This window comes from Solanum stenotomum, chromosome 11 (assembly GCF_019186545.1).
Source record: "Solanum stenotomum isolate F172 chromosome 11, ASM1918654v1, whole genome shotgun sequence".
In the NCBI taxonomy this organism is placed as follows: domain Eukaryota; kingdom Viridiplantae; phylum Streptophyta; class Magnoliopsida; order Solanales; family Solanaceae; genus Solanum; species Solanum stenotomum.
In genome coordinates this window covers 42,279,565-42,299,028 of record NC_064292.1, presented here as the reverse complement: position 1 = coordinate 42,299,028, position 19,464 = coordinate 42,279,565, and the positions used below count along the sequence as shown (strand labels likewise).

General features: G+C 35.7%; 3 protein-coding genes across 5 annotated transcripts in view; 2 read left to right on the top strand and 1 right to left on the bottom strand.

Annotated features, from left to right (window-relative positions):
• The first annotated feature begins 525 nt into the window (after nt 1–525).
• On the top strand, nt 526–1,927 carry LOC125843622 (protein SYM1-like). Of its 2 annotated transcripts, XM_049522772.1 has the most exons (4): nt 594–803; nt 1,286–1,517; nt 1,599–1,723; nt 1,816–1,927. In XM_049522772.1, exons 1-4 carry the CDS (start codon nt 609–611, stop codon nt 1,900–1,902), a joined length of 639 nt encoding a protein of 212 aa, XP_049378729.1. In that variant the 5' UTR covers nt 594–608; the 3' UTR covers nt 1,903–1,927. The 2 variants fall into 2 exon arrangements, with proteins under 2 accessions (XP_049378730.1, XP_049378729.1); XM_049522773.1 differs by lacking the exon at nt 1,816–1,927 and having other exon boundaries at nt 526–803; nt 1,599–1,750.
• A 1,651-nt stretch (nt 1,928–3,578) lies between these two features.
• LOC125843624 (transmembrane emp24 domain-containing protein p24delta3-like) lies at nt 3,579–8,080 on the top strand. The gene is made up of 4 exons (XM_049522775.1): nt 3,579–3,869; nt 6,670–6,882; nt 7,020–7,096; nt 7,730–8,080. Exons 1-4 carry the CDS (start codon nt 3,672–3,674, stop codon nt 7,872–7,874), a joined length of 633 nt encoding a protein of 210 aa, XP_049378732.1. The 5' UTR covers nt 3,579–3,671; the 3' UTR covers nt 7,875–8,080.
• Nucleotides 8,081–10,571: 2,491 nt separating this feature from the next.
• LOC125843629 (uncharacterized) overlaps nt 10,572–19,464 on the bottom strand; it is a 22,592-nt gene continuing 13,699 nt past the window's right edge. The window contains exons 1-3 of one of the 2 annotated variants that reach the window (XM_049522780.1): nt 16,857–17,170; nt 16,693–16,782; nt 10,579–10,961 (exon numbers count right to left, since the gene is read on the bottom strand). In XM_049522780.1, the coding sequence (XP_049378737.1) occupies nt 10,884–10,961; nt 16,693–16,782; nt 16,857–17,120 (432 nt within the window). In that variant the 5' untranslated portion in view covers nt 17,121–17,170 and the 3' untranslated portion in view covers nt 10,579–10,883. Of the gene's footprint in view, nt 10,962–16,692; nt 16,783–16,856; nt 17,171–19,464 lie in introns of those variants that run through there. The other variant, XM_049522781.1, reaches the window with a different exon arrangement.

Genomic DNA, 19,464 nt, shown 5'->3' with positions numbered 1-19,464 from the left:
CTTCTCATTTTGTCTTTACTTATTATTTAATAATTTTATTTTATCATTTACCCTACTTTTTCATAGTAGCTCTATCTCGTATACCTTACTTTTCTGGTAGGTTTATCACTTAAATTGTTGATGTGTGATATTATATAATGACAAAGATTGATACAATTTATCCAAACATTATATTTATTAAAACAATGTAGTACAATATAATACATTAAGAAATAACATGTAATAACCATCTGTACAGAGTGTTAGTGTCAATTGTAATAAAAACTGTGTAGCACATGTAATCCTTTAAAATATATTGAACCGACTAGTATATAGTATAATATATATTTTATAAGGTGAATGTGTAGCTAGAAATTATAGGCAGCCAAACTTTCCACAAGAAATTAGGCATGCAGCTGCCCTATAGTCCCCTACTTCACTAATTGGGACTAACTTTTTTTCATGATGTAATATATATAAAGCCGACATAAGAGATTGTTTGAAAACCTCACTCATTCGCTATCAAACCAAAAAAAACAAAAAAAAAGATGTTTGTTTCTTTCCTCAAAAATAGCTTCAAATTAGCCCATAAATATCCTATATCATGTCACAAACTTCAACATTCAAAAATGATGTATACTCAGATTAGTAAGACTAGCAGGGAGTTGTCAAAATGTAGGCATTTCTCATCATCTGTTGGAGGTGCTTGCGGCAACAAAGTTGGATTCATTGGGTGGTATTTACAAATGCTCGACTCTCGTCCCATTCTCACCAAGACAATCACTTGTACTCTTATTGTCACTGCTGCTGATTTGACTGCACAGGTACATACAACTCTTCTATGCGTTATTATTGTTAGGACCGATGATTAGGTGTCATGCGGAAGCTAGCAAAACAAATCTCGAAAGATCATGAGTAAGAAGACAAACGAGAAATATACCATAAGACACATGGTTCAGTCAATCGACCTACGTCCACAAAGGAGATGAGCAATTCACTATGTAAATATGAAAGTACAAAATATAGAGAGAAATAACCTCAATCAATTCACTCGGAATAGCTGAGAGTTCACACAAGTGATAACGCATTACTTGTGTCTCAAAAATTCTCCCCTTAACCAAAACTCTTAAAGCCCCTAGGACTACATTGTGAATGTTGATTAAGTTAGAAAGTTGCGAATTAAATATAATCCACAAACATGAATAGATATGTTTTGTTGGTCCAAAAAATTCTTCTCAACTCTGTTCTACTAGTAGAAATACTTGTCAATATCTTATACTATATGTTTTTTTTTCACCCTCGACAGACAATTGTAGCTGGTTCATTCTCAGGGCAGTATGATCTAATACGAACAATGAGGGTAGCTGGTTTTGCAATGGTAATTTTAGGGCCTTCACTTCATGTCTGGTACAACTCACTCTCAATATTCCTTCCAAAGCGTGACGTTGTTTCAACATTGGAAAAGATAGCATTAGGACAGATCCTATATGGACCTACCATGAATGCTATCTTCTTCTCAATCAACGCTGCAGCACAAGGTATATACTAATTAATTAACGACAATAGCTTAATTGCAGCGAAGTATGTATTGAATTTTTATTTTTGGTATACATGAGTAGGTGAAAGTAGTTCAGAAATTGTGGCAAGACTGAAACGTGACTTGGTTCCTACTGCTGTTAATGGTCTTATGTACTGGCCAATATGTGATTTTATCACATTCAAATTTGTCCCTGTTCATTTACAGGTTCGCGTGCATACATATATAATTTAAACTCTTTTCTAGACGTATGTCTTTCTAAGAAAATAACTATATGGTTTTTGTTATTGTTTTGACAGCCACTTGTGGTCAACACATTTTCTTATGTGTGGAATATCTACCTGACGTACATTGCAAGCCAACAGAAAGTAGCAGCTTCAGCATAATTTTAATTTGCATTAGCTTTTCTTCTATGTCTCTTCTTCCTAATAATAATAATAATAATTTTGCATTACATGTGGTAGGTTCTTAATTTCTTGTAAACTAGTCTTGTTATTATAGAAAATACAAATTCTATAGTCAGTTTTATCCAATGCACATGCAAGTATATATAAGTGGCCATACACATTATATAGGATGAAAATTCAGATATTGTACCCACAAAGACTTATAGGATTGATCGTCTAATTTGAATTATTTTGGGAATTATGTTTAACTACACTGAGTTTAACTAAGAATAACAACAAGTGTAGCAAGAAGAGGATTCGTTTTATGTAATTCAGATGTGAAACGGATTTAGGGTCATGCCAATTTAAAAATCCGATTCAGTAATTATCCAACCGCACACTTAATAATTATTTTCCTGAGTTACTAGTAATTGCAGGCAGCAGGGTTAACATTATTGATTAGGCATTATGCCGATAACTCGAAGGCACTGCGAGGTGTACACCAAAATTTGGTATAGAAGTATAAGGGACTGTTTAAGATCACTGCCTAGGTGGGCAAGATCTCATATAAGTTAGAGTTACCACCTCATCTTAAGGATCTTCCAGGCTAGGATGCTCAAACCATACCATGAAGACAAGGATGATTCCAGCCGAAGTCAGACAATTCAAGCAGCAATTACCCTCACCACCTCGCTTGATCGGAAAATTGAGGCTATCATTGACCATCAGGCTAGGTAGAAACAAAGGCAAGAAGTCACGGCCATGTTCCTTGTCCATTGGAAGGGATAAGCACCGGAGGAAGCCACATGAGAGTGATACGATGACTTGTGGAGATTCAAAGACAAGATATGAGAGTTAATGCAGTAGCAACGCATATCAGGTGGAGAAAAGTGTGATGACCCGACACATCATCATGTCACTTAGGCACCACGTGACATAAAGTTGTCCATGTGAAATACTTACATTAAAAGAATATTCTGAAGATATATGAAGAATTCCTTGAATGACTTTAAAATTCTATGAATTTACATGAAAGGTTTTTTGAATATTGTTCTAGTTATATAGAGAATTCTAGAAAATGACTTATTTATAAATATGTCGAAACTTGTTTAACAATTATTATTTACATATTAACCCCCAAGTAAGTATAGTATAAATAAAGAGACATCAATTTGTAAAATCATCAAGCAAATATCCCAAGTATTAAGGAATATAAAACTTTCCTAAGCAATTCTCAAAATCGTGAAAAATTCGTGCGCAAATTGTCAAGTGTGGTATCATGCGTTTAGCAGAAGTCTAAGTTAGTGACCCTGAGTATGAAAAAGCTCTTTCCTGGTAGAAGTGTCTCATGAGTGGTGCTAGCCTATTCAAAATCATAATTAGTCAGACTCAAATACGAAATTAAAAATAAATTTATTAACGGGGGAAAAGAAAAAAAACAACAATATGACCAAAGGCGCGTGACCAACTTCCCCGTCCATGTAACCTCTGCGTCCTAAGTGGAAAGTGGATGCATTCCTATTGGATATCGTTGAAGAAATTGCGTGTCGCCAATCTAGTCTCTCTCTTCCATACCCACGCGCTTTAATCACACCCGCCATCATTCAAGTAGTGCGTGCTAAGCACGTTCATTCAACGAATAGAATCTGAAAACTACCCCCAAAACTCACATTAACATTTCAAAAAGTCTTCTCTTCTCTCCCTCTGAAAACTAAGAGTAAATCTCAAATCTGAAGTCTCATCTCCGATTCCGTCAGTAGAAACAAAGCATGGAGCTCTGTAAACTTGTTCTGCTGTTGTTGACGGTGATGACGGTGGCGGAAGCGATATGGATGGAACTGCCGACTTCGGGGACCAAGTGTTTGTCGGAGGATATCCATACGAACGTCGTCGTTTTGGCGGATTACAATGTAATCGGTGACGAAGAGCACGCTCAAGCTAATGTTGTTCCCACCATCTCTGTCAAGGTAAGGCACCGCCATATCATCTGTGCTCTAATTTTAGCTTATTAGTGCTAACAAAACAAAAAAAAATTGATATTGCGAGATTTATAGTAGCTGAAGGATGTTTAGATCCAATTGACCAACTTTGTGTACACTTTGACTCTGCGATTGCATTTAAAATGTCTTAATTTTAAGTTCCTGCAATAATTGATGCTTATTAATTGCAAAACACTAAGCACATTATGGATATTTTGATTGTCAAATCTTCCTAGTTTTGATCTTCGAAATCAATTTAATACAGTTAATCTTGAGACAATAGAAAAAAAAACAAAAGGCTATTAAATTGCACATTGGGAGCCATTTCTCTGTTCCATGTATAGAATCGATGAGGTCTTCATTTATAAAATAATCGCTATTCTCCATCTTATTGGACTCAGTTTGTTCGATTGCTTTTTCTTTTTTCAGGTGAACTAAGTGGATTGTTTTCAAATTTTGAATTGAATTGTTTCAAGTCAGAGAATGTAACTTAAATTATTGAAGTCAATGTTATGAATTATGTCTAAGAGAATAATTGTTTTTTCAAATTTTTCAAATTTATGTTACTACAATACATATGAGAATTTTTTTCTCAAGATTAGGAGTTTGATTGCAAAATAGTTAGTGTCACGTAAATAGAGATAGATGAATAGACTTTAATCCATATCAACAAAGTAACAAGATTAGCTAGGTCTCAACTACGGAAATAGTGACATAGTAAGTATATTCTTCAACACTCCAATACTTATTCTTACACTTTGTCATGGCAAGAGTGCGTTGCATTGTTAAATTATAGTGTCGTTTGTTGTGTCACTTTAGTTAAAGAAGATTTTCTTATGGTGGAAGACACTTGGTTCTCTCATGAATGCGGTGAATTCATAAACTTAGCTGAACTATTTCTTTAACTACATACTATAGTAAAGATGGTATCAGCTTCATTAAAAAAAAAAGAGCATCTGTTTTTGCACTTACTCCAAGTTGCTTGTATAAAGACAAGGTTGCAAATTTGTTTCTTTGAGGATCTAGATCATGCTTGTATTATGTATATGTTGAAATTGTGAAAAAGTTATGCTACCTTGTAGGGGTTTCAAATGGACGGGTTGGGTTGAACTTGAAGATATTAAAATGGTTTGAAATAGAAATCGGGTTGGGTACTGCTCTGTCCAAGTTTACTTTGGGCTCAAATGGGTTGGGATCAAATGGGCTAAAAAATGGGTTTGGTCTTGATCCCTCCATTTTGACCCGCTTAATCTCAATTTATTTAAGTTTAATAACCACAATTTCAATTTCAACTCAAAAAAAATTTAAAAAGAAGAAGTTACAAATAGATAGATATATCCTAGAACATATAAAATAGATAGTAATTCATATCTTTAATATAGGATCTTACATTACATCAATGCAAATAAAGGGCCTTAAACGGGTCGAAATTGAAGATTTTTTTTTTTGATGACAAGAAAAACCCGCAGCCTCTACCCTTTGGATGCGCACAGGTAAAACCCCCGCTCCTATGCAATAGCTCGCAAATCACATAGGAGAGGTAACCTGCACTAGGCAATCCCAGTGTGACGAGCTCGACCCAGAAGGCAAACCCCTTGCTTTCACTGGCAAGGGGTTTCGAACTTGAGACCTCCAACATGCAAATCCCAAGCCCAAACCACTGGGCCACCCCCGAAGGGTTCAATTGAAGATTCTTTTAAAATTGGTTAAGGCTTGAATGAGATGAAATTGAATCCAATTCAAATTATCTTGAACCCAACCCATAAAATTCTAGGCGGGTTGGACGGGTTACCTATATTTGCTACCTTGCATTCTAAGTTTGTTATGTAGAGATCCAGAAACTCATTATAGCTCTAGTTTTAGCAGCCTCAACCCTATCCAAGTACTCCTTTCATCACTTTGTCCTGTACCTGGTGTCTTTTTGAAGCATAGATCATAGATGCTTATCATCATTCTGAAATCGAATTCTCCAAGACATTTCATGGATTCAACTATACATCTAAAGAAAAACCTGCCTTCAAAAAAAGATGTTAAGAAGCTGAGATGCTAGTTAGAAAAAGTGGATAGATTGCCTTGTGATTAACACTACAGATCTATTACGAAATGACAAATCACAGCTATTGTTTCTTGGAGAGCTACCTATAAGTTTTGGAATAAAAATACAGAATAAATATGCAAGTGCTTCACTGCCGTAATTGGTTTGCTTTTGGTGAACTTCATGGGGTCAGACTCTCGGTTAATGATGTACTGGTCAATACTGTGACAACACACATTCACACGGTAATGGGCTTGTTAACCTATGGTGAAAGATGGTAAGATGCATTTAGTAGTGTTTAATGATGTTTGTATAATTACCTTACAAAAAGGAAATGATGTCTGTATGATTTATATTCTTGTATCATAAAATGATCATGCATTTAAATTGTCTTTTATTTATCTTTTACTCATCTTCCCCAATTTACGAATAATGTTGACCTGAGATGAATTTAAGTGGAGAAACATGAACTTTGAGGATTCACATAGCCAACCCCGACTTGTTTGAGCGTGAGACGTAATTATTTGTCAGGGTCTTAGATGAATTTTTTAGGTGTTAATTGTTATAACACTTGAATGTGTTTTCCTGTAAAAGTGCTCTATATTGCTTGAATTATCATCTCGGGTCAGATAAGCACAGCAGCATAACTTCTTCAAATGGTTAATTAACCTTTGAGAAAAGTAATTTACTTTTGCACTTTTTTCCACTAATGGTTCAGTTTTAATGAGCTAGGTCATTGCACATTCTTTTTAGGTCACATCGCCTTTTGGAAACAATCTTCACCATAAAGAGAATGTAACTCATGGTCAATTTGCTTTTACAACCACTGAGGCTGGTAACTACTTGGCATGCTTTTGGATGGACAACCATGCCCCTGGGGCTAAAGCTGTTACTATCGGCATTGACTGGAAGACGGGAATCAGTGCAAAGGATTGGGAATCAGTTGCAAGGAAGGATAAGATAGAAGTAAGTTCACAAGTGTATATTTTCCATCTGCACCAATTCCCTACAAGGCCAGATTGGGAGGGGATTAGTTATTGTGTATGCTCCTCTTATTTAACACCGCATGTTGTATTCTTTCATCATATATTTTTCCCTTGTAGGGTGTCGAACTTGAGTTGGTGAAACTTGAAGGGATAGTGCAAGCCATTCATGAAAATTTAGAGTACCTGAAGGATAGGTAAGTACATACTAACCTTTTCAAATGTGCTCCACATCCCGGATAATATGTGTTTGCTGTTTGTTTTCATTTCTATTGCGAATACTTTTGACTTTTTGGTATTATACATTTCCCTCTTGTTTTATGGTCCTTTCGTTAGTATGTGCTAATGTTGGTTTCTAACGCCTCTAGTCTTATTTCATTTTTACAAATTTATGAGTTATATTTCCCACTAGGAGTCTGCTTCTGCATATTTATATCGATAAGAAGCAGATTTTTTTCCTGCATTATCCAAAAGATAACGGAGGAAATTTATCGTGGAGAAAGGAATGTAGGATAGTAGATAACTTATAATTATATACTCAAATTTGTAATTCTCTGATACTATCCTTAATTGGAGAGAGCTAAAAGTAATGGCAAATAGTTTCAAAAATGTCAAGGGTAATAGACATTGGTTTTTGTAGTGAACATAGTTGCTGCTGTGCTTATTGAATCCTATGAAGACTCTTAACAGTGTATTGCATTGTAAATCACCAGTTTCACGAAGAAATGACGAAAACGTTCTTGCAGAACCTTGGTGTAACCGATACTTTTATCCTTCTTTTGTCTCCTACCTCACAATTAACATGGTTTATTCTTGTATCTCGTTCACAGGGAAGCACAAATGAGGGAAGAAAACGAGAAAACCAATTCTAGAGTGGCATGGTTAAGTATAATGTCCCTTGGTATATGCATAGCAGCTGCAGTTCTGCAAGTATTTTATCTGAAGAACTTCTTTCGCAAGAAAAAGCTCATTTAGATTCGACAAATTTTTCACCTTCTTGCATCACACGATCTACAGTAGCTTACAGAATAGATCAATTACAACATTTTTTTTCACTATTCATATTTCTGTTTCTGCAATAGACTGTGGTGATCTACAGTGAACGAAAAGGCCGGATACCAGAAACTACTAGTGCCCTATGTTCAGGGGACAAATGCAATCCAAATGTACCATCGTTCTTCTACTTTTAGTTGAGAAAATCTATGTATAATCTCATTACAGTTTTATAACTTGTCCTTACGATTCACAGTTTGAATTTGAACTGTGAATTGAATTCACGGATCGAAAAATCAAAATTCAAGCTTTTTATTATTTGCTGAAATTGTTGACGGAAGTTTTTCCTCTACATATGCTTATAAGCAATTGCTTCTACGAGTTTTGAATTTCTTACATGATGAATTTCTACTACTTCATGAATCATGACAATAACATCTTCGCGCCTTTGAGCATGTCTTGTTCAAATACAGATATGAATGTGTATTGAATAATCAAAGATTGTTTACTTTCTTAAGATATGAATGTGTACAATTAACAAAATTATTAAATACACACGATAACTATTCAATGTAATTTCATAAAATGGAATCTGAAAAGGATAGAATGTATATAGACCTTACTTCTGCGGCTCTACCTCAGAGCCTCAGAGGTAGATTATTGTTTCAGAAAATGAAGTAATAAAAGTACAAGAAATAGAATATGGGAAGAAGACAATAGCTAGTCACAGGATAGTAACCACAATGAAGTCATAGGACAGTCCAAAGGACAATAGATAGTCACAGGATAGTAACTACAATGAAGTCATATGACAGTCCAAGTACACGACAACAAATAATAACATAAATTGAAGGACCCAAAACTATAGGAGCAATATTGCAACTACTAGTAAGGACGAATGACAAGACAACATACTACTCTCTACTAACTTCTATCCAAATCCATGTCCTCCACAACCTCCTATCCAGGGTCATGTCCTCGGTAAGCTAGAACTGTATCATATCCTCTCTAATCACCTCTCCCCATTGCTAATTTGGTCTGCTTCTATCTATCTTGAAATCGTCCATAGCCAGCCTCTCACGCCTCTACAACGGGGCATCCATACTTCTCCTCTTCACATGCCAATCCATATTTGTCTCGTTTCCCAAATCTTGTCTTCCACTAAAGCCACTCTCACCTTGTCCTAGATATCCTCATTTTTTATCATATCTCTCTTAGTAAGTCCACATATCCATCGCAACATCCTTATTTTTGCAGTTTTCAACTTTTGAATGTGAGAGTTCTTGACTAGCCAACACTTTGCCCGTACAACATAGGTGGTCTGGCTACCACTTTGTGGAACTTGCCTTCAAGTTTTGGTGGCACCTTCTTATCACACAAGACACCGGATGCAAGCCTCCATTTGATCTACCCCACACCAATGTGGTTGGTGGCATCCTCGTCAATCTTCCCATTCCTTGAATAATAGACCCAAGATACTTGAAACTTCCTCTCGTTTAGATAATCTAAGTATCGAGCCTCACTTCTATATCTTCCACATACATTAAATATAATTTTATAAAAATATAGTAACTAAACATTACATTAACAATTTAAGCTCTAAAACCTCCACTTCCAACATGCAGAAGAACGAGGTTCGAGTTGTTCAAGTTGATGAACATGAGAAGGTAATAATACATCTCCAAAATATATTTGATTGAAAAACTGTATCAAACGAGTGTATCATTGGAGGCATCTCTCCTCACTCCCTTCTCCCTTTCTTCCTCATCTCTCCTTATTATATGATTGCGTTCCCACAGATCCGCCAAAATTTCAAAATAAAATAAAAACACTCAAGTATTTCATCACAATTTGGCATGAAATAAGAAAATAAATAGTAAAAATAAAAGAAGCAAAATCATTGAAGTAAAAGAATCACTATTTGTCATGATTATTATCCATGGTATTACTTAAAAGTATTTATTCATGGTTTTTTTTTAATCTTCAATGGCAGTGTTAACTCACAAGAAAAAATGTCTCTTCACTATCACTAAAAGAAATCAACGATAGGTCTGAATGCTTTCAAGTCTTCATCATAGATCTGAACTTTATTATTAAAAACCCAATTCAGTGACAGAATCCCAAAATAAAACAAATATATTATAAGTTGAAATGTTAACGATGCAAATTTAGACCCTTTAAGTGCAAACATATATAGCCTAAGACATCTAAATTGTTTCTAGTTACACCAAAAACAAGTCTGCTAAACACTTGGACTTCAACATATGACTAGGCTCAATTGGACCATGAAACATTTTCCCTATCCTATATCCCCACAATTCATGCAGAAACTGTAAACCAAATCTTGCACAAGTCTTTTGTGTCTTTCAGACCAGCAACCTAAGGAAATCTTATGGGAAATTAACCAAAGATTGTGCATATTCACCAAATTAGTTATGTGCAAACACCAGCAAAGGCTAAGTTTTTAGTAAATGGCTCCAAAGTAGAAGGAAGATTTGGAAACACCGTCCTTTTATAACTCATGCTCCAGAGTTTTTATTGGATATCTACCAAATCAGCCCACCTGTTTCCCTGCACTTGTCAGGACAAAATATGAAGCCTATCTAGTACAATATTGCTTCTGTCAAATTGGATTTTAACAAGAGTCTTTGTCTATCAGCTTGTGCCAAGAATGGAGCTAAAATGGTAAGCTTCATTAGCGGTAAAATGTATAAATATCTAGTTTTACTCATTGGTATATTCATAGTCGGTATCCTATGGCATATTACACAGTCAAACTGTATATGTCCACCATAGTCTCAAGGTTTGGTGGTGGTACAGTTGCAAGATACACAGTAAAAGGGAGAGGAAGAAGAAGAGAGTTCTCCATATTATCTATCACTCTTACAACATGAGCGAAAATGGGAGAGGAAGAAGAAGAGAGTTCTCCATATTATCTATCACTCTTACAACATGAGCGAAGACTGGCTTCAAAAATTTTATTGAGAGAGCTCATTCAGTCAATGCAGCTGCAATCTTCTTGTGGATGGCCTCAACACCTAGACGAGGAGATAATCTAGGAAGTACCTCCTGCGCAATACATTCAGTGATGAGAATTCATATCTCAACATTTTGTAATTTTCCATAAACATGTTATATAAATGAAAGAATAACTGCATGAAAAAAAGGTTCACACGGTAGAGGATATATTGCCCATGGCAGCTTCAACTCTTTATGGAGCACTTACCGTGTGTAGTGATAAGCTAAGTTGTTAATGACAAGTTAATTGTTAACTAAGGCACTGGGATAACTAAGCTTCCGAAATATGCAACTGCTTGAGAATTTTGATTGGGGAAAGAGAGCATTCACCTTGCACCGTATTGTAATCACTCCAAAAGTACCTCATAGCACTGAACAAGGATAGTTTTTTTCCTTATCTTATAGGGGTCGTTTGGTACGCGGGATGAGATAAGCAAGGATATCTCATTGGTTGGCATATCCCATGGGATTATTTTATCTCACCTTCTATATGGGATAGTAATTCTACCATTCTAGTACAAATGGTGGGATAAAATAACCCTGGGATTAGCTAATACCTCAAACCAAACATGGAATAAAGTTAATCCCAAATTTAACCCGAGATTATTATCCTTATCCCATGTACCAAGTGAACTCTTAAGGCTCGTTTGGTTGGGGATGAAGTTATCCCGAGATTAGTTATCCCACCCTCAATATGGGATAAAAATAACACTATAATCCCGGGATAAGTTATCCTACGATTTTATCCCAACCAAACATGAGATAAACTGATTGTAAAATTAGTTCCGGAATTAATATCCCTTATCCCTTGTACCAAATGAGCCCTTAAGGTGTAATGCACCAGAAGTTTTAAGACCACTACATATTTGTTTAGTCAACAGAGAAGACCACCATGACCAAAATGTTAAATTGATGCGACCTACTGTCTCAAAGAAACAGGTTCTTTGAGTAACTATGCATAAAGGTAAAGTGGGAAATAATAAATCAACAGAAGGATTTTTACATGGAAAACTCCTTGCTCAAGGGAGGCAAAAATCACGATCTATCTCTCTACAGGATTTTCCTCAACTCTTCACTAGAACTCTAGCAATTTAAGGTTACAACTTCCCTTCTACCACTTACCTTGTACACCTTAGGAATTGTTTCCCTAGCACTCCTGCTTCTACCCTCAACAATTCTCCCTAAGTGTTGGTCACTCTCCAACTNCTATAGGATCATCTACATACTCCGAACTACACCAATAGCAAAAAGTGATTATGCAGTTCAATTTAATCCTATGTAAAGGACTACTACTACTCTCAAAGCATCTCATATTTCTCTCCTTCCATATGGTCCACCAAATCACTGCTGGGACAATCCTCCATCTGCTTTGATTTGTACTGCCACTGCCTTCATTGTTCCAGCTTTCTATAGCCTGACTTGCCCTTTGTGGCATGGTCCAGTTTGTGCCCCTGAAGCTGGTAAATAAGTGCCACAGTTGTCTAACCACCTTGCAATGAAGAAACAGACAATTGTTTGTCTCTACCTGTTGCTCACAAAAAAAACATCTAGGACACATATGTATTCCCCTCTTCATTAGATTCTCTTCATTAGATGCTCCTGTGTTAGTACCGCCTCTTTAACTACCAACCAAGTAAAGACTGTCACCTTATATGGAATTTTGACTTTCCAGATAAGCTTCCAAGGCAAAAATCTGAGTCGAGTCCCCATTTGAACAGGATTTTCCTCAACTCTTCACTAGAAGTCTAGCAATTTAAGGTTACAACTTCCCTTCTACCACTTACCTTGTACACCTTAGGAATTGTTTCCCTAGCACTCCTGCTTCTACCCTCAACAATTCTCCCTAAGTGTTGGTCACTCTCCAACTCTTCAATGACTCTACCCAGTCAAAGAAGTTCTTTTACAATACAAAACAACACCTAGTACAGTCAACTAAGAATGTATTCCAGATCTTGTTTTGAAACCACAAGAATCTAACTATTACAATCATTGTTGCAGTTGACTCTCTTTCCTCAAGACTCTCTCGTGCAGACTTTGCTCTAACTCTATAATATTTCTTTGTGGATGGTCAGCTTTCTTCAGCATTTTCAATGGGCATTATATACGAGTAGAATAGACACTTGTAGTCATCCCAATCCAACCAAGAATTTCAAAGAAATCAATCCTTATATGACATGGATTTGACTCCATGCATACGACCTCTCTTCTCTAAATCCTATGGTAATTTCATGTGTTCAATTATGGTAACTTTCCAATTCTTGAACTCCTGTTCCTTGTAGAATTGAATTAAGAATAATTACAATTCTCCAGGCTTTCCTTTTTGTGCATGTGGCATAGCTTCTTCCTGTCGACTCAAAACAGTCTCCATTCTCTGAGAGGAACAGGTCCTCTGAGCAGTTCCCCCGCAGTGTTGCCAACTTCACCATTCCTTGGAGATCTACTATGGACCTGGTTCTTATACTTCTTTCTTCTTGTGCATAGATTGTCACTTGTACAATGTTTGTCAATCATCAAAACACCATATGATCTTGAATATAGATTCAGTAGTTCCTGGCAGCTCCACACAAAAGAGGCGATAGAGAAACCAACATTATGTATACAGACTAAATGAAGACATTTCCAGCAAGCAGATATGACAATCAATGCACCAACTATGCCTCAACTCCAAACTAGCTAAGGTTTGCTATATGAAACCTCTATATCCATCCTGCTCAATTCTTGTACTATTCATTTTTAATACTAAATAATTTTTCTTTTAAGGCAAATTATGATTTTTGTAATAAACTAGAAATTCTCTTGAACTCACACTTATTTCTACACTGGCTTACAAGTATCTATAAAACTAAGATGACTTATACGCACCAAATTTCATGTAGTGTAACAACAAAACTAAGCATAAACATCCACTAGTTGGCATTATTTGACATCCGTAAACAACTTTCTTTCATGTGATTTAAGTTTACCTCATCCTCTTCGAGATACTTGGATAATATAACGCCAAATCTATTGACAGGTGCATTACTGAAAGACAAACATAAGCATGATTGAACCATCTCAAGCAACCTTATCAGACTTTATCCTCTATATGTGCTACTCTTAACGTCTCTATTCCCATAATACTTGTCTTACTTCGTAAAACATTGCTGATCTCAAAGCAGAGCAGTAGAAATTTACCTTTCACTTTGTTAGGTAATTTCCTATCATATGAAAATTCTCATAAAACTCCATTTCAACCATCCAATCTTTAATTTTATGCCTTACATCTTTATCTAACATACCTTTATCCCATAAGTTTGAGCCTAGATATCTAAAATTTTGCCTAGTGTAGGTTACCTCTCCAGTGTGGTTTGCGAGCTACTGCATAGGAGTGAGGGTTTTACCCTGTGCGCACCCAAAGGGTAGCGACTACGGGTTTCCCTTGTCATGAAAAAAATCTTCCTCGAGATGGGTAAGCTGAATAACTCCAAACTCATGGATCTTGCCTAGTCCTCTCTTTGAAAAGAAAAGGCGTACTAACTAATTGTACCAAAACTTCTCCACTTTCTGATTTCGAGGGAACTGCAGTCCATGAGTTACAATATTCAAAAGTTTAAATATAAAATTACTGAGTGCACAGGTGTACAAACTCTCAGTACACAGATATGGCTTATATTACAACTTATCAAGAGATGAAGAAAATGGAGTATAAAGATACTTGGGGAGTCACTGCAACAAGTGGTACAATGTAGCACACTTAAATGCGAATGTATTTTTCTTTATCGATAAAACCGCATGAAAATTTAGATCTCAATCAAAATACAAGCTACAAGATTTACAAGAGATGTGTTATCCAATTGGTTTCAATCTCCTGCACTATTCAATGACAGTAAAACTATATTTACTTCTTCTATTTCAGATCTCTATCAATGATAGGAAGAACCAATTTCATGGCATCTGATGTTCTTCCATTATGACACCGCTCCATTATTCTCTTCCCTTATAAAAGTAGGATTTAGAATTTCTAACTCATGTGTGACAGCAGAGGAGAAACAAAGTTGGGGAGTTTATTTGCCCCTTTCCCTTTATATAATGATAAAGGGTTATTTTTAGTTAAGGAGATGGTAAGCTAGGATTCAAGAAACTACTTCTATTCATGTTCTGGATACTGGAAGATCCACCACCCAATGGACTTCATGCCTCCCATACACACCTATCTCTTCTATCTCTCTGCCTTCTTATCATTCTTGTTCAAGCAAGACTCAACATTCACCAAAATACAACACTCTTTTGTTTGTCGAAAAAGTCTTAGTCATCCCTAGTGAAGTTAACACTCTTGAGAACCAATGAAACTCCATTGGAATAACATGTGAATGACCACTCAACCAATTCAAGTAGCTGTTGTTTGCTAGATAACCATTTATTAAAAATTTCTATATTATCTTTGATTGTTTCCTGTTGGATAAATCAAATAATGGTTTTTTTTTTTTTTACTTTTTACTGGTTAGATGGAATAAATTGAAAAAAAATGTAATTTAAGAGCACACATGAAAGCCATTGGAGAGATTTTGGTGCTTCCACTGCTCAAGCCATCCATGGGCTGAGCTCTGCCATAGCTCTTTCATTTCTAAAGCTCTGCAGAAAAAGCTCCCCTCTTTCTTTTCTAATTTTCATACCAAACCATGAAACTTTAAGTAGCCACATATGTCAATCCAACCTACTATTGAAAAATACTGGATCATTTCATACCGGAGGTGATCCAGCGCCACACTTAGCTAGTGTTTGGCCATAGATTTTCAAATATTCTTGGCAAATATTATTTGGGTGAAATTACACCATGTGTTTGGCCATAGTATTTGAGAAACATATTTCACTTTTTTAGAAAAATATGATTTATACCCATAAGTTTTAAAAACTATCAAAACTAACCATAAGTTTGTATTACAAAGTCAATTGGATCTTCGTTGCATCAAATAACAAGTAGTGTCCATGATACTGGAGCAATGTGGTAGTTTGGAGTGAGTGCAANCAGGCCCTCGGCAAGGAGTTTCCCGCAAGTGCACCACGGTTAATTCAGGTTTTACCCAGTCCGATGGCCCTCAGAAATTGTTTGCACCTAGTGGGTTTCGAACTTGAGACCTTGAAAGGGAGCAAACCCCAAGGCTCAAGTCAATTGCCAGCAGGCCAACCCCTGAGGGTTAAAATTCTATATTATCTTGATTGTTTCTTGTTTGATAAATCAAATAATGATTTTTCTTTTTTTACTTTTTACTGGTTAGATGGAATAAATTGAAAAAAACGTAATTTAAGAGCACACATGAAAGCCATTGGAGAGATTTTGGTGCTTCCATTGCTCAAGCCATCACTTTCCATGGGATGAGCTCTCCTAAAGCTCTTCCTGTTTCTTTTCTAATTTCATACTAAACCATGAATACTTTAAGTAACCACGTATGTTAATCCAACCTACTATTGACAAATACTGGATCAATTCATACGGGAGGTGATCCAGCACCAGTACATGATGAAAGTTAACTCTACAATTATGATGAATTTGCCATGTATTACATGCAAGATAAACTAATCCTGATAAGTAGTATTTTCCGTGGAAGTTTGATTGGTTTTAAGAGATAGAAAGAAGAGAAAGAAGGAGGGTGTTTCTCCAATCCTTTTCCTTCACCTTCTCCTAGCGCCCTACTAATAAGCTCTCAAGTTTTCTTGGTAAAAAACATTAAAATTAGTTCAATGCGTTGCACTATAAAAATTACAGTATCACAAGTAGCATACAACAACAAAATGCTAATCTAACCTCAGTGCCATCAGGACGCACTCTAGCCAACACAGGTATTTCATATTGGTAAGCCTTCTCCCAATCAGGATTGCTAGTTATATCTCTAACCTGTCAAAACCCAAAAAATCAAACTTCAAAAAAACACTGAGGGAAGTTCATATACAGCAAAGTTGCCCTACAACCTGTAATTGAACGTCGTGTAGAGAATGGGGACTGGAAAGAGAGAAAGCAGCATTGAGTTTTTCTTTGAGGCCATCACACAAACAGCAACCAGGCTTTGAATAGAGTATTAGCTTTCTTGATGTTGAAGAAGAAGAAGAAGATGATGAAAAAGCCAAAGGGCTAAAGACCCATTTGCTCTTTTGGTAATTGAGGATTTTCACTCCTAGTGCTTGCTTTAATGGTGGCCTAACAGCACTAAATCCGATTGCAAGTCCAGCTGCCATTGCTGCTTTGCTTCTTCTCAGTCCTCTTAACCCCACCGAAAAAGGTTGTGAATTTTCACGGCATCTTTGCCTGCACCCTAAATTTTGCTACTCTTTGCAATCAACACCCCAATTTTATGCAATTTGACATATAGCTTGTGAGAGAAAATGTCATAAATAATCTCGGTTTAAACTGACCCCTTAAATATACACTTATCAATTATAGTTCTTTAATTATTTAAAAAACTTATCAATTTTGTTCTCCTTCTATTTCTAGAACAACATTATTATTATTATTATTATTATTATTAATGAAAATGCTCAAGAGGACACATATTTTTATAAAAGTCGACTGTCACAATTCAATTTATCTATCTGATCGTACATGTGTCCACTCATTCTAATTCAATAGGCAATTTCTTACCATTCATTCCCCTTTTTATTAGAGAAATCTCGCAAATAATTATTTGTGATTAATAATCTATCAAAAAAATACTAATTAATGAACAATAGAACTTGAATCATCTCTACTTTCAAAACATTTTCAACATCTTCAAGGACCTAGTCCAGACATGTACAAAAACTGCGATATAGAGTAACTCACAAGAAGTTTTTTTTTTTTTTGATATTTTTCATGTAGTTTAGCTTTAAGTTATTTTTAGTAATAGACTTTGTACTTCATACATTTTGATCTCTCCTATGTTCATATTCTAAACATAATAAAACTCTGAAGAGATTAATATCATACATTTAGATAAAAACTTATTAGAAAAGATTGTAGACAGTAAAATTTTATTGATAAATCCATATTAAATTTTGGATTAATCCATAAATTCATGATATATTGACCAAGTCAAATTACTGGTTAATAAAATTGGATTAATATTTAAGTCAAAATATATGACTTAAATAAAGTCCAAATTACATTTGGGTTAGTCCATTAAGTTGACAAGACGAGCCCAACTCATGTTCTTCAAGTCCAAGGGCCAAAATTGCTTGGACGAAAATATCCCTAAAATCCTAGTTTAAGCCTATATAAAGAGGTCTTCATAAGACCAAAAGGAAAAAGAAGAAAAAAGAAACATAGAGGTCTTCATAAGACCAAAAGGAAAAAGAAAAAAAAAGAAACATACACAGAGAAATACATAGAGAATCATTACTCCTCAGTGGTGATTTGCAAGTCTTCCGCATCCAAAGAAGTCTTCGCTCCAAGTGTTGAGTCGCAAGTATTCCATCAAATCAAGAACATCCGTGAAGAGAAGAATCAGGGGATTACATATCTTTTCTTAAAGATTTTATAAAAATTGTAACCTTCGCATAAATTCAAATACAAATACTGTTGTTTGTTTGCTATTTTCCTTTCCTGTTTGATGTATTTCAGGGACGAAACTTTAGACGCTTACAAATTGGCACGCCTAGTGGGACAATCTTTACCTCTCATATCTTCTCTTCTAGAAAATCAAAGGTAAAAAACACCGAGATGACTTTCAAGAAGATCAACTCAAAATATGTATCTACATTCAAATTTTGATCTACATTCGTATCCGCATCTGCATTCGCATCTACATCTGCATCCGCAAAAAATGATGGATCCAAATTTTGCATTGATGTGAAAAACATCTTTGATATTACTGCGGGAATCATGTGACCTGTCACAAGGAACCAAGCAAAATTGCTAAGACAACAAGCCTCCCGAGCGTCGTCCGGATCTGCTATTGTTTCGTTTCCAAAAGGTGTAAAGTCTCCTGCAAAAACCGCAAAAAAAGACATTGCTGAAATGGTCAAGAGGGTTCTTGCCCAATTGAGCCTATCTACATCCAAAATGCCCTTCGCTTTAGCCGATAATAATATTTTAAGCACGGGATCTACCCCACATAACATGTTTGCATCTCATGTTTGGAAAATCAATGTTATTCTCCATCACCTACAATGATAATGGACACGATGGTGGTCGAAACTTTTACCATAGAAGAACAACTTGCAAATTTGACGAAAGCAGTTGAAGGTATCAAAGCACATCAAAGGTCAATACGTCTAAATTACCAAGTTGACAAACATGATGGAGAATATGGAGAAAAGAGAATCCACCTAATTATGTGAAAATCTTCATGAAACTCAGGAGAAAAGAGAGTCATTCACAAAACAAGAAACAATCATCAAGGAGTTTCAAGTATTTATCGAAGGTTTGATTCCTATTGATAAATTGAAGAATTTCATAAAAGAGGCTATCAAAGATAAATCTGAGTCCACGTCCAAGTTTTCTCTCGCATACGTAAAGTCGTATTCTCAAAGAATTGATAACCTAAAAATGCATGCTGGCTATCAACCTCCTAAGTTGCAGCAATTCGACGACAATGGAAATCCG

Bases quoted from the DNA above. Each gene is read 5' to 3' on its own strand.
- LOC125843622 (XM_049522773.1), top strand. From the start codon at position 528: ATGTTTGTTTCTTTCCTCAAAAATAGCTTCAAATTAGCCCATAAATAT. The intron at 804-1,285 runs GTACATACAACT...CACCCTCGACAG, and splicing joins CTGCTGATTTGACTGCACAG to ACAATTGTAGCTGGTTCATT. The intron at 1,518-1,598 runs GTATATACTAAT...ATACATGAGTAG, and splicing joins AATCAACGCTGCAGCACAAG to GTGAAAGTAGTTCAGAAATT.
- LOC125843624 (XM_049522775.1), top strand. From the start codon at position 3,672: ATGGAGCTCTGTAAACTTGTTCTGCTGTTGTTGACGGTGATGACGGTG. The intron at 6,883-7,019 runs GTAAGTTCACAA...TTTCCCTTGTAG, and splicing joins CAAGGAAGGATAAGATAGAA to GGTGTCGAACTTGAGTTGGT. The intron at 7,097-7,729 runs GTAAGTACATAC...TCTCGTTCACAG, and splicing joins TTAGAGTACCTGAAGGATAG to GGAAGCACAAATGAGGGAAG.